The sequence below is a fragment of the Astyanax mexicanus genome, chromosome 19 (genome assembly GCF_023375975.1).
Source record: "Astyanax mexicanus isolate ESR-SI-001 chromosome 19, AstMex3_surface, whole genome shotgun sequence".
Classification (NCBI taxonomy): domain Eukaryota; kingdom Metazoa; phylum Chordata; class Actinopteri; order Characiformes; family Acestrorhamphidae; genus Astyanax; species Astyanax mexicanus.
Window position 1 is genome coordinate 1,137,501 of NC_064426.1, and position 15,000 is coordinate 1,152,500.

The 15,000-nt window shown below is 41.2% G+C and overlaps 2 protein-coding genes and 1 long non-coding RNA gene across 3 annotated transcripts in view; 1 reads left to right on the forward strand and 2 right to left on the reverse strand.

Moving 5' to 3' along the window:
• The window catches only part of ube2ka (ubiquitin-conjugating enzyme E2Ka (UBC1 homolog, yeast)), a 315,406-nt gene that overhangs the window by 148,969 nt on the left and 151,437 nt on the right, over positions 1-15,000 (reverse strand). The window lies entirely within an intron of this gene.
• Positions 1-15,000, forward strand: part of LOC125784384 (uncharacterized) — a 240,373-nt gene that overhangs the window by 134,005 nt on the left and 91,368 nt on the right. The gene's annotated exons all lie outside the window — the stretch shown is intronic.
• Positions 1-15,000, reverse strand: part of spata5 (spermatogenesis associated 5) — a 63,653-nt gene that overhangs the window by 24,929 nt on the left and 23,724 nt on the right. The window contains exon 14 of the mRNA XM_022676611.2: positions 13,824-13,950. Within this exon, the coding sequence (XP_022532332.2) occupies positions 13,824-13,950 (127 nt within the window). The remainder of the gene's footprint in view (positions 1-13,823; positions 13,951-15,000) is intronic.

Genomic DNA, 15,000 nt, shown 5'->3' on the forward strand with positions numbered 1-15,000 from the left:
AGGTAGATGATGTTAATCGCTATCTTAGCCAGAATGAAATTTATCAATTTACACTCACACTTTGCTCTCCTGATGTGCTTAAAACCAAGCATAAAAGTCTGAAGGGAAAAAGAGAGATAGAGAGAGGGGGGAGAGAGAGAGAAAGAGAGAGAGAGAGAGAGAGACGGGTAGAGAGAAAGGTAGATGATGTTAATCGCTATCTTAGCCTGACCTAGAATAAAATTGATCAATTTACACCTAAACTTTATTTTTCTGATGTATTTAAAACCAAGCATAAAAGCCTAAAGCGAAAGAGAGAGATTGAAAGAGGGAGAGAGAGAGACAGAGAGAGAGAGAGAGAGAGCGAGAGATGCAGCTGGTCTATATAAGTAAAAAGCAAATGGAAATTTGGAAATGTCCCAGACTGAAGATGATGAACGGCGTGTGTGTTACTGACCTATTCTCTGATGAAGAATCTGTGTGTGTGTGTGTGTGTGTGTGTGTGTGTGTGTGTGTGTGCTGGGAGAACCTGGAGTGTCTCAGGAAAGAAGGAATGAGTGAATCTGGCAGCGGACGTCGGGCCGGAATGAAACCGGAGAAGGAGCGGAGAGAGGAGGAGAGGATATGAAGAGTGTTTGTTTGAGGAGGAAAAGAAGGAGGAGGAGGAGGAGAGGAAGAACAACAACATGTAGACTAAGACAAACAGAAAGGTCATATAAGAAACTAACGGCTCCATCAAGTGTATTAGTTCTAATACACTTTTCTAATAAAACATATACGTAGATCAGATAAGAATTACAGACTACAGCAGCTCTGGGTCACAGGAGGATGCAGTTCCTTGTTTAACCACTATGTGGAACTCCGGCGCTGTAGCACAGCTGTAGACACTCACCATCATCGGCTTGCGCATCGGCTCTATCGGTCTGGTGCTTCTTTTTTGCAATTTTTTACTATAAGGTATTAGATTGAAATATAAAGAACTGCACTTTAACTGCACTTTTTAGATGCACTAACCGGATATCCCTCTTCAGAGTCTATCACTCAACGTTTCTAGATCATTACCTGCTACCGCACTGTCCACTGAGGGTGGTAAAATTAGCCTTCTGCTCCTATTCTCCTATTCTATTGGCAATACAGAAAATAAAAAATAAAAAAGTGTGTAAGTGCATTTATTTGCACATCTGTGTCAGCAATCGTTGCAATTTAAAGTAGCTGAATAAGTAAAGTCAATAGAAGAAGTGTTCAAATACATTTCATGCGTCTCACTGATCTAAATGCAACCAAATCCTCACAGCAATGTCCCAGCATCTTCTGTAAAAGAGACTCAAAGTGGGACAAACTCCAAAGAAGAAACACACACACACACACACAGTAAGTGCTGGTGTGGGATGGGTCTGTGGTCAGGATAAAGCACATGTTGTGTGTGTTCTGGTCGGACTCGGGCGGATGTGGATCTCCAGCCTCAATCAGTAGCGGCTAAAATTAGCGGTTCTGCGCGTTCTGCGTTCCGGAAGAACCATAATTCCTCCCTGATTGAAGGAAAACAGTGCAGAGAAAAAAACGCTGCGAGGCCGAGGAGCAGCGGCAGGAGCGACACACTCAGACACAGAACAGAGCAGAACCTGTTATATATATATATATATACAGCTCTGTAACAAAAACACTTAAAATGATGAGTTTCTTACCAAATTGAAAACCTCTGGAATATAATCAAGAGGAAGATGGATGATCACAAACCATCAAACCACCAAACTGAACTGCTTGAATTTTTGCACCAGGAGTAAAGCAGCATAAAGTTATCCAAAAGCAGTGTGTAAGACTGGTGGAGGAGAACATGATGCCAAGATGCATAAAAAAACTGTGATTAAAAACCAACCAGGGTTATTCCACCAAATATTGATTATTTCTGAACTTTGCTTTATTTGAGGTCTAAAAGTTCTGTATCTTTTTTTGTTATTTCAGACACTTCTCATTTTCTACTATACTAGACTATACTCACTGCAGCAGAGTCTCTAGGAGCCAAAAATTACAAAAAAACTACAGACTTTTGAGTAATTTCTGAATTCCTGGAATTCCTATTCCTGAACTCAGACGTCTGAATCAGACTCAATCAGATCATCTGAACATGTTTATAAAAGATCTCTTATCAGCACTGCGGCTTCAACCCCGTCATACACAGTCTGCTTAACCACTGCACCACAGAGACATTAGCAACACACACACACACACACACACACTCACTCACACCGGCATAATCATTCTGAAACAGCTGTAGAGTTATGAGCTAATCACAGTGAGTCAGTCCTCAAACTGGAAACATTCATCCATCCCTCTATATCTCCATCCGTCCATCCATCCGTCCTGCTGAGCCCATATGTTGTATATGTTAGCATTGTGGAAATCCAGCCATCTACCCATCCATTCATCCAATGATCTGCATCAACAATCTTCCTACCAATTTCAAATTTGTCCATATTTCATCAATCTATCTATTTATCATCTATTCCTCAATCCACCTTCTTATCTACTTATCTAACCATCCATCCACCCATCCATCCACTCACCTACCATTCTTCTACTGCTCAATCTGTCAATCCGACCGTCCATCTAACCATCTATCAAGTAATAAGTCCAACCATTAATTTATCAATCAGTTTGTCCATTCATTTATCAATTCATTTCTACATATTCATCATTCATCTGCCCATCAACTATATAAGTCAGTGTAGTGAAAGAGCCCAGCATATGGGTTTCTTATTCACAACAACACAAAGATCATCAAGCTGTTCTCAGTCCAAAGACTCTCCAAAGTTCTCCAGTTTTACAATAGATTTTTATCATATTTTCTGTTTTCTATTATTATTGTATTAAAAAATAATTAGGGTGGTGGGAAGTTACTGTAAATAAAATAGATAAACATAAATATATAGATTTTTTTGTTTCTACTAAATGTATAAAAGTCTTATACTGATCCTATATAAAACTTTAAGATTTGCTTTGTTACAGTAGCATTATCTTGAAAAAATTTAAATAAAATGTCCTATCCCTACTAAATTTTATGACATAGGCATAGTAACATATGCATATTTTATCTAAACTGGTTATATTTTAAGTATATGTAAATATGTGCATGAACAGCTATACAAGCAAACGTGCCTACGTACGAGTGTGTGTGTGTGTGTATGTGTGTGTGTGTGTTTGGAATGTACCGCACAACACAGCAGTGCAGGGGATGCAGAATAACTGCACGCTCCACACAAAGCAAATCAACCTGATGCAATCTGTAGAGCGTACAGGTTTTAATTAGTGGTTTCCGCACTCTAATTGCTCTCTCTCTCTCTCAGTGTGTGTGTGTGTGTGTGTGTGTGTGTAGTGTGTGTGTGTGTGTGTACGGTTGGCAGCGCTGAGCTGCAGGCTCTGTTGTTTGTGTTTGCAGAAACCCAACGCTGTAATCAGGGGCCGGGAGGAGCCGCGGGGGGAGCCGGCTCTGGCGTTTCTGAGCTCGGGACGCCGCTGCTGTTTTCTGAAAGCGGGAACAGGGAGAGATTTGGCGGCTCGCGCTCGGCCGCGGCGGAGGTGGATCAGGGTCTGATGTCGGGCGGCTCGCGTGCAGCGGCTCTGTGTTTATCTGTGCTTGAAGATCAAAAATACCGGGTCCAAACACTTTCTGACTTTAGAGCTTCTCTGAACACACGCCTCAGTGCAGCTCTGCTGAGGATTACCATACTATACAGTGAGCCAGATATACCTAATGTGTCCTCAGAAACATAATATGAGACATATTTTAGGTTTATCTATAGTCAAGCAGTCAACCGTGCAGCGTGCAGCTTGATTAGGGGGCATATCAGTGTGTCTTTGCTATCGTAACAACAGGAAAAGCACTCCTTGTGCCGCTGAAAATGAGAAAAAAAGTCATGTACTAATTCAGGTGAATCCAGGTGAGCTCTGACTTTGGCAGGTTGCTATTTTACCGGTGCAGCTACCTGGACGTGTCTCATTTACGGGAACAGCAATGTTATTTTATTTACTATTCTGTTTATTGTTGATGTTAAAGTTGGGTTTGTGCTGCTGTGCAGGGTGTAAGATAGAACCCAGGTTTTATAATTACTCAGGAACACAGTAATACTTATCATAATAAGTGACATGACAAGTTTATAAACACTCAAGTCATTTTTTTTATATGTAACTATGCACAATTCAGCGCTCATGAAGAAAGAGAGAGAGAGAGAGAGAGAGAGAGAGAGAGAGAGCTATTTCCTGAAGATGAGAAACTGTATTCCATCTGTTCTTCAGCCAGAACACACACACACTACAGACAGTATAGACAGATGTAGACTTATAGACAGACAGACAGACAGACAGACAGATACATGGACAAATGAAGGACTGGACAGACAGTAATATAAAAAGACAGATGCAATGTATGTTTGTATGTTTAAGTGTGTTTTCTTGTGTAAAAATGTCTGTGAGTGAGAGAGAGAGAGAAAGAGAGGGAGAGAGAGAGAGAGAGAGAGAGAGAGAGTGAGAGAGGGAGAGGGAGAGAGAGAGAGAGGGAGAGAGAGGGAGAGTGAGAGAGGGAGAGAGAGAGAGAGAGAGAGAGAGAGAGAGAGAGGGATGAGCGATTAGCCCCGGAGGAGAATACTTGGGGACTATTGGAACAATTTCCCACTCTCAGACCCTCCACTACAGGAAAACACCTCCTGACCTCTCAACCACCACACACACCACAGCAGCCCATTCCAGAGGGAGGGAGTGTGTACGTGTGTGTGTGTGTGTGGGAGACAGTAACACACCTCTGGGACAGTTTTACTGCAGTAGGAAAAATACAGAACATCCACTGTGGTGTTCTGTAAAATATATATATATATATATATATATATATATATATATATATATATATATATATATATTTATTATTTTTTATTTTTGGGTGGTGTGCTTAATGTGATGTCTATGGCTCAGGGTTGCCATATTGCATATTGTTGTATACTGGTTGCTAGGGTGTTGCAAGGTTGCTGCTAGGCAGTTGCTATAGTATTCTAGGTGGTAGCTACATTGTTGCAAAGCAATTATTAGGTGGTTGCTGTGATACTGCAAATGTTAGCTATATGCATACTTTAGAATAGGACATAGTATATCATTATAGCAAAAGATAGTGGTTGAAATCTCCGGGCATCTTTACAATTCTATTAAATTCTGCAAGAGTTCTGCAAGGCGATTATAAAACGATGAAAGAATGCGAGACACACAATATAACGATGTACATTCTTTAGAACAGGAAATTGTACAACCGTACTAGAAGGAGAAAATGCATACCTGTTACGCAAAATATATATATATATATATATATATATATATATATGGGAGGTCTGAACTGATTGTCGCCATTTGTGAATCGATTCAGAGTTGTCCACATCTGAATCGAGATGCATCTGAGAATTGAAATCGAAAAATATTTTGTGATTTTATTGAAAAATATTGTAATATTATCTTAGGGCCATATCACCCACCCACCTACCCCTAGTGACCCCTAGTAGTATTTTACGCAACTAGTATTTAGTTAATCAGTAACAGTACTGAATTAAATTGAGTAATTAATAATGTTGGTATTTATCTGAGCTCTGTGAGTATTAGAGGTCTGGAGCTGAAGCCGCAGTAACGCAGCTCTAATAGCTCTGAGTTAAGGGTTGGTATGTCGCTGTGTTTCTGACTGCTGGCGGGCAGTAATGCATCTCCTGCGCTGGCTGCTAAGAGGGCATTTGGCAGGAGCGGCGGGATTGATTTCATTTCTGTCACAATGGCCGTCTGAAACGGAGGCAGAGATGACGGTGCAGATTGGGGGCTATACATCGGGATTCTGTTACCCGGCCGCTACTGAAGCTCTCGCGCGATGAAAGCCCGTTTGTTCGGCTTTGGCTCCCGTTAAAGAAACGTGCCTCTCTCCACCGGAGAGAGAGAAAGGAGAAAAAAGGTCCGTCCGGGCGTTACCGAACCCCTCGGCCCGTCCAAATCCTCAAACTTACACATAATCCACCTGTAAGAGGGGCGTAATGTGGTGTTGGGATGCGGAGAGGGGCTGGGGGGTGGTTCCCGAAGCTCCGGGACAAACAATAGGGGTATTATTTGGGATAAATGCCCCTCCCCCTTCCCCCTCGGGTGGTGCTGGATCCTCCCAGGTGCAGATTGATGACCTAGTCCATCTGTTGCTGGTGTGTGTGTGTGTGTAGGAAGAGGATTTGGAGGTGTTGAGTTGTAGAGAAAAGGTATCGACAGTAAAGATAAAGAGAGATACAGATACAGAGCTCCTCCGTGAGTAACACACACTGTACACAATAAACGCTGCAAAAACAAAACAACACGTTACTAACGTACATATTTACCAAAATTACAAACACAAACATGTGGAAGGACAGAAACGTAACTTGTCGCTACGGCTACAAAGAAGTGTGGGACTGTAGTGTTGATCAGAACGAAGATAAAAGTTAGGAAGGAACAATAAATTGTAAATTATGAATTTATATTTATATATTGAGCTGCAACATGCAAGACGTCTCAGCACGGAGAACGTTGTAGAGGTTCCTAATGTTCCTCCTGTGAAAAATACATCCCATAATAACTCCAATATTCTCTATACACAGTTCCTGCAGATTGTGCAGTAGGGGTTTAATTGAAATTTAAGAAGATTTATTATTTTACCTGTAAAGTTGCGGTTTTGGGGAGACATACAGAGGAAATAATAGCTGTATAGGTGTTTATCTCACACTGCAGCCTGTATATGATTGTGTGAGCGCTCATATACACATATATAAGGCAAAAGAGAGAAAAAGAGAGAGGGAGAGAGAGAGAGAAATTTCCTGAACTGAAGGAATTCCAAAGGCCTGGTGGTCCATTCCAGCCAGGAGGCAAGACGCTACACGCTGCCAGATATCAACTCACAAAGGGCCTTCATTTCCTGCCTCTCTCGCTCTCTCTCTCTCTCTCGCTCACTGGCGTACTCTCTCTCTCTCTCTCTCTCTTTCTCTCTCGCGCCCCTAAGCCTGGTGTCGGAAGTGCTGTGTGTGTATTGGCTAATCTTTTGTATCATCTAAAGCCTGCTCAGTAAAACCAACCAACAGAGAGCATATTTCACCAGAGAGAGAGAGAGAGAGAGAGAGAGAGGGAAAGACATACAGACCCTGTAAAAAAGAGAGAAAAAGAAAGAGAAAGACAAAAAATTTGCAAGAGTGAGAAAAGAGACTGAGAAAAGAGAAAGAAACTGAAAAAAGAGAGGGAGACAGACTGCAAGAGTGAGAAAAGAGACTGAGAAAAGAGAGGGAGACAGACTATTATTATTATTATGATTATTATTTTTGTATTTGTTGAATTGTTTGCTTTGGCAACAGTTGTTGTTTACAATTCATGCCAATAAAGCCATTTGAATTTGAATTTGAATTTGACTGCAAGAGTGAGACAAAGAGAGAGAGTGAGACCAGGAGACACTGAGAAAAGAGAGAGAGGAAGGGAAGAGAGAGACAGAGACTGAGGTAGAAAAAGTAGAGAGAGGCTGAACCTGAAAGAGTGAGAGACCTACAGACCCTGTAAAAAAGAGAGAAAGAGACAGAAAGACAGGCAGACTGCAAGCCGGAGACAGAGACTGAGAAAAGAGAGAGAGACTGACTGCAAGAGTGAGACCAAGAGAGAGTGAGACTAAGAAAGAGACCTGGAGACACTGTGAAAAGAGAAAGGAAGAGAGAGACCAAGACTGACAGAGAGAAAAATAGAGAGCGACAGATTGAAAGAGTGAGAGAGTCCGAAAGAGAAAGAAAGACAGTGAGAGAGATGGAGTCTGAAAGAGTGAGAGACATGCAGCTCCTGTATATAAAAAAGAGGAAGATAGAGAGAGACAGACAGATTGCAAGACTAAAATAGAAAGAGAGAGAGCGCCCTAGAGACACTGATAAAAGAGAGAGGAAGAGAGACAGACAGACTGCAAGAGTGAGACAGAAACAGAGGAAGACAGAGACAAGAAAAAAACACTATTTGCCCGATAATCGTAATATATATATACATGTAGACCTACAGAACATTTAGAGGCCGAAAAAATGCAACAAACCAATCTTGCTTTCAAAGCACAAAAACAGACACACACACTCACACACACACACACACACTCACACTCACACACTCACACTCACACTCACTCACACACACACACACACACACACACACACACTCAGATCCGGTTCCCCTCCACCGAAGAATTTAGAGCGGTTCTGATTTCAAAAACACACAAACAAGGAGCAGACGACTGCTACTCCTGCAGATCCAGCGAGTCTGAAGACTGAATATTTCCTTATATAAGTGTCACACCAATACCAGCCTCAAGGGGGCGCTGTAACAGCCAATAAACAATCAAATAAATCCATAAAAACCTGATTCATTTGACTAATGTAAAGAAGCTGCTGTATCAAACACTGTTCGATAAGTAAATTTACACCAGAAAGTAGAACCAATTTAACCAATCTATTTCCATTTGTAGTGTCAGTGTGTCAGTGTGTCTTTGCTATCATAACAACGGGAAAAGTACACCTTGCATAGCTCTAAACACGCAAAAGGCATGTAGTAATTATGTTAATTAATTAATCATGGGTGTGGTTAATTAATTTTGGGCGTAACGTGAAATAATAAACCAATCAGTGTCACTTATCGCTCATCATTCCCTTTAAGAGTAGATCAGGTGAGCTCTGACTTTGGTGGATTGCTATTGTAACGGTGCAGCTACCTGGACGTGTTCAACAAACTCTTCTCAGCAGAGGAAACTGAGCTGCTGGTTGACGCTGTGAAGGAGCTCCAGCAGCTCATTTACGGGAACAGCAATGTTATTTTATTTACTATTCTGTTTATTGTTGGTGTAAAAGTTGGGTTTGTGCTGCTGTGTGTTCATGTGTGTGTAATAAGTGGGGGTGTACGCTCGGCTCGGCACGGCGCCTGTGTTACCGAGATAGCGATGAACGTCTGACTGTTGGCGTCTATCTAGGTTGTATTCAGTCAGTGGAGCTCCTGTGTTTTCTGTTACCAAGATCCAGAAATGTACCTGAACACACCTCATTTCCAGAACACCACGCCCATCAGTGTAGATATATTCAGACAGAAGGAAATAGGAGTGAAAATAGACTGTTGGTGGGGTATAAGACAGCGATGAGCATCACAATGTTGTTATCTTCTTAAACCCTTCACATTTATCTGTAGGTGTGTAACTTACTGTGTTTAACCCACAGTGGTTAAAGGCAGCAGCAGCAGTTCAGGATGTCGAGTCCTGGGGGCGCTGCAGAGCGGGAACAGGTAACAGGATGGGGGTGAGGGGTGAGGGGGGAGGGGAGCCGGGGCTGAACGTCCCGGAGAAGGATCCCCAGGCTGGTATCAAACTTCAAGCAGCGTATTAGTGTCATATTTCCGAAAACAGCCCTGAAGAATGCCTGAGCAGCGCATCGACAACAGCCCGAAATCAGCGCCGGCTGGAAAACAAACCCGCTCTGGGCCCATTCCAACCACAGCGCTCGGAAACCCAATCCACGCCCGTCCTGTTAAAGGAGCAGCTCTGTGAAATAATCAGACGATTATGATTGATCACCGGGTCCAGACTGAGTCCAGCAGACGAGAATCTGATAGTTTATGAAAAGTGATGCAGGAATATCATCAATAACAACAAGAAGACTGAGCTCTACAAAGAGCACTTACTCTCCTAACACCTCTAACTAACTACATTCTACTACCAGATCAGGAGAATCTTTCACTATCTTTAATAAACTCCTGAAGACAGAGCTCTTCAAAGAGCTCTTACTCTCCTAACACCTCTAACTAACTACCTTCTACTACCAGATCAGGAGAATCTCTCACTATCTTTAATAAACTCCTGAAGACAGAGCTCTTCAAAGAGCTCTTACTCTCCTAACACCTCTAACTAACTACCTTCTACTACCAGATCAGGAGAATCTCTCACTATCTTTAATAAACTCCTGAAGACAGAGCTCTTCAAAGAGCACTTACTCTCCTAACACCTCTAACTAACTACCTTTCCACAGCTCAATGCAGTGTTCCTTAGCCTTCTTCCATGAGACGTGGCAAAAGTCATGGGACACAGTGTTAGACTTTAGTGGGGTGTTTAAGGACACGCAAGCTCTTCTTCACCTGCAGCTCTTCATTCCTTTCATCCACAAGCTTCTAGGCGGCAATTAGTGAATCTCCGTTCTGTCCTGAACTCCTCCTCTCCCTCCTTCTTTCTTCTCCTCTTTTGAAGAACGTCCAGAAGAAAAGAAAAGCAGAGGAAGGCAAAGGTCGAAGGTCCAGCTCTGTAACTTTGTCATCATGCGTGGAAAATTTTAAATTACCGCCGACGCCGCGCTCGTTTAGAGATTTAAACACACGAGATTAGGAGAGAGCAATTATTCAGATTAAACACGGTAAACACACAGAGAGAGAGAGAGAGAGAGAGAGAGAAAAAGAGAGAGAGAGAGAGAGAGAGCAACCCAACACAAAAGATTGAAACCTCAGATTAAACACAAAAAACCCAAATCCTTTAACTGCAGCCACACACGCGAGGAAAAGAACAAAAGAAATGGGACAACAACGCCAACATGCACAGACAAGAGCTGCCTTAACACACACACACACACACACACACACACACACACACACACACACACACACTCAAAGCAGAAGGAGGTTTAGCCAATAATAGTGGTACAATCAAGGCCAATAAAAGAAAAGCTCAACTCAAAAAAAAAAAAGCCCACATACAGTACCAGTCAAAAGTTTGAACACACCTTCTCATACAGTACTTTTCTTTATTTATTTATTTAATGTATTTTATGCATTGTAGATTAATATTAAAGACATTAAACTGATTAAGGGACACATATAGAATAAGGAAAAGCACAAGGAAAGGCAGCAACTATTGTTCAGCTCCTCCAGAAACTCCTTCTTTCTTCAAGACGCTGAGAAAACTATTCCAGGTGACTCTCCCTCATGAAGATACTGAGATTAAAATCATTAAATACCAAGAGTCTGCAGATCTGAACTCAAACATACGTCTAATACTTATTTAGAAGAATCTAAAGTAGAAAGGTTTTAATATAGTTTTCATTTTTACATGTACAGTGTAAAAAAAATCCTACAAATAAAGAAACACAGTGAATAAAAGAGAAGAGGTGTGTCCAAACTTTTGACTGGTGCTGTACTGGGATACACCGTTCATGTCCGAGTTTAGAGTTAAAGCTCATTCAAATGATTTACACGAAAAACATGATTTACACAAAAATCTGGCAACTGAAAAATGGGGAAAAATTACTCATTCGGTAAAATCAGAGAAGTACTGCCAATAGAATAGGAGCTACTGAACCCAGGTCTTCAGTGATTTCACTTCAGCTGCAGTGGTTTTAATGTTTTGGCTGATAGAGAGGGTGAGAAACAGAGCAGCAGTAACAGTAGGAGTGTGAGACAGTACAGTACACTCCCTGTGCTCACACTGCACTGCTGACTGCTCTGGCGCACCCTTCTGGTGGGATGTCTGAACTACAAAAAAAACACACGAACCTCACAAATATGTCTCTCTCTCTCTCTCTGTCTCTCTCTCTCTCTCTCTCTCTCTCTCTTTTTTCTCTCTCTCTCTCTGTCTCTCTCTTTCTGTCTCTCTGTCTCTCTCTCTCTCTCTTTCAGAGGATGGTAAGTGAGTTGGGTGATAGAGTGATAGAGGTGTGAAGAGAGACAGAGGCTTTGTTTTCCTCTTCCTCTACCATCCTCTCAAACAACACCTCATCTAAACAAACAAACAAACAAACAGCCAAAACTGGGGTCAAACAAAGGGCAGAGAGACAAAAGGAATTAATGGAAATAGAGGGAGCACAGTAACAATATTTTGTCCGATTTTGCTATTTATAGGTTTATGTTTGAGTAAAATGAACATTGTTGTTTTATTCTATAAACTACAGACAACATTTCTCCCAAATTACAAATAAAAATATTCTCATTTAGAGCATTTATTTACAGAAAATGACAAATGGCTGAAATAACAAAAAAGATGCAAAGAAAACAAGTTCATATTCATAAGGTTTTAAGAGTTCAGAAATAATCAATATTTGGTGGAATAATCCTGGTTGGTTTTTAATCACAGTTTTTTTTTATGCATCTTGGCATCATGTTCTCCTCCACCAGTCTTACACACTGCTTTTGGATAACTTTATGCTGCTTTACTCCTGGTGTAAAAATTCAAGCAGTTCAGTTTGGTGGTTTGATGGTTTGTGATCATCCATCTTCCTCTTGATTATATTCCAGAGGTTTTTAATTTGTTAAAATCAAAGAAACTTATCATTTTTAAGTGCTCTCTGAGCTGTATCTTTAACTTTTTTATTATTTAGTAAATGAAAAGTAAATAAATGAACTGAATTGAGCTGAAGTGAAGTGAATTCTTTTTCTCCAGCCGTTCACTTTCTTTCAACGCCCATCAAATAAACAGAACACCAGCGGCCCACTGACACATCAATCACACCCAGCACACACCAGGGAACACTAACACCTAAACACCTCACACACACACACACACACACACACACACTCCTATTAACCCCAGCAGCTACAGTGTTTGGATGGTAATATCCTCTGGGGACAGTACAATATACAATACATCACCTTACCAACGGATCTGTGAATCTCTTTTGAATCTCATGAGCTGTATGAGTTACTGAGAGCTTTAATGGAGGAAATAAACGTTAGTCTAGCTCCATATTCCACAATCAACAACCTGGAAAAAGGAAATGTGCCATCGGCTGTGTGTGTGTGTGAGTGTCATCAGTTGTCTTAGCGGATTCTCTGGGGGAAAACACACACACACACACACACACACACACACAGCATGGCACCAAACCTCACACGACACCAAACTAAGCTTATATAAGAGAAACCCCGGGCAGGAGGAAGTGTGGAGGGAGTGAACCCTGGGACCCAAACGTCCTGCTGGCCTCCAGCCTCTGAGGGCCCGAGAGACGCCCAGAGCCCCCGGGGCCAACGGGAGGGGCCCTGTCAATCACTGCCACCTGACCACTCACAGGGGAGAACACTCACCGAGCCAAACACACACACACACTTGCATCCACACAGCAGGAAGTGGAAGAATATTCCCTAGAAAAGAAGTGCACTTATCTTTTTCCTCACTAGAATGAAGTACACTTAATAAAATCACCCTGATAAGTTATTAGGAAACTTAAAAGCATGTTGTGTATGTTGTGTTGAGCACTGGCAAATAAGTGCCCTTACCTTTTGGATCATGAAATGTTTAAAAAAAAAAAAGAATAAAGCGTCTAACAATTAGGAAAATAAAGCTCATAAATCCCACTGCTTTATGCTGCTGTTTTTTTCCAAAATGATAAAACATTTGTTTTAATCTCTACACAGATTTCTTTCCTAAAAGCTGTTTATATTTGGGTGAGTAAAGTGCTTCTGTTTATTTACAGTAAGCTTAGATTTTCAAACTTCTCCATCACTAAGGCTGGAGCATTAGCATTAGCAGCTAACTGCTCCAGCAGTGCTATCCAGGGGTTAACAGGAAGGTTACAGGTTAATAATACTCACCTCTGAACAGCGAAAGAGCTAGCGTGGTTAGCGGATGTTGGGATTTTTTTTTACTTGTTACTTATTAGTTTTGATACTATAAAATTCCGACACTGGTAATGCTAATGATGCTCCAGTAGTGCTACCCTGGTGTTGGAGAACTAAACTAAAACTCCTGTATAACTCTGTACTTCCATATATAAGGAGCACTGATGATTTTTGGGGAAAACTAAAGGAAACATACGGTAATTGAAGTACCCTACCTTATCAATCATGTCGGGTCGGTTGGTGGCGGCGAGAACCGTGACGTCTTTAAGCTGCTCGATTCCGTCCATCTCCGTTAGCAGCTGAGCTAACACTCGATCACCGACACCGCTGGACCGGGACGAGCTGCAAACACACACACATTCACTAATCACTAATTACACACTAATCCCGGTTCTAAACACCACTAGAACCATGATTCACGAGTGTGCTCGAGGTGTACGGAGAACCACAGATGAATAAATAAATAAATAAATATGTAAATCAGCCTAACCAAGTCACGATTCTTCAACACACACAAGTAGTGTATCACAACAGTACGGTTCACACTTCATAATCAAGTTATAAATAAATATAACTTTAAATAATGGTAAAAAATACGTAGCATTTAGTGGATTAGGATTGGGCCAATCCAAACATAAGCTTAAAACCAGCTCTAGTCCTTTGTTTTTACCGCTGTGCTCAAGCAGAGCGCCCTCTAGCATCTTCTAAATGCTATTATCTGACATTAATCCCCGTCCTCAGCAGTGAGGAGAATTCTCTGGTCTGATTAAGTGGATCAGGAGTATTTTAATGGGTTTTGGCTGTTTTAAGATTATCCAGCTGTGCTCTAGCAGAGCGCCCTCTGGTGTTTATATATATATATATATATATAAATAAACACACTCCCAACACCACACCTTGACTACTAAACTTAATAAGACTCCACCAGTCTTACACACTGCTTTTGGATAACTTTATGCTGCTTTATTCCTGGTGCAAAAATTCAAGCAGTTCAGTTTGGTTTGATGGGTTGTGTTATTCCTCCACATTAATCTCCTGATCTAAAGCTGATGAACTGAGATGGTGATTTGAGGTGATTTAATTGGGAGGAGCTGGAGCTTCACAGCTAATTGAAGGAAAAGCAGCAGCTATTGTTCAGCACCTCCAGGAACTCCTTCTTTCTTCAAGACGCTGAGAGAAGTATTCCAGGTGACTCTCCCTCATGAAGATACTGAGATTAAAATATATTTACACCAAGAGTCTGCAGATCTGAACTCAAACATACATCTGATACTTATTTAAACAGATTCTGGTTTGTAAATAAAAAATAATTCAGCATGTGTTCCTGTAGAGCTTTAATATATTCTTTAATATTAAATATAAATATAAAATATAAAAAGAAAAGAAAGAAAA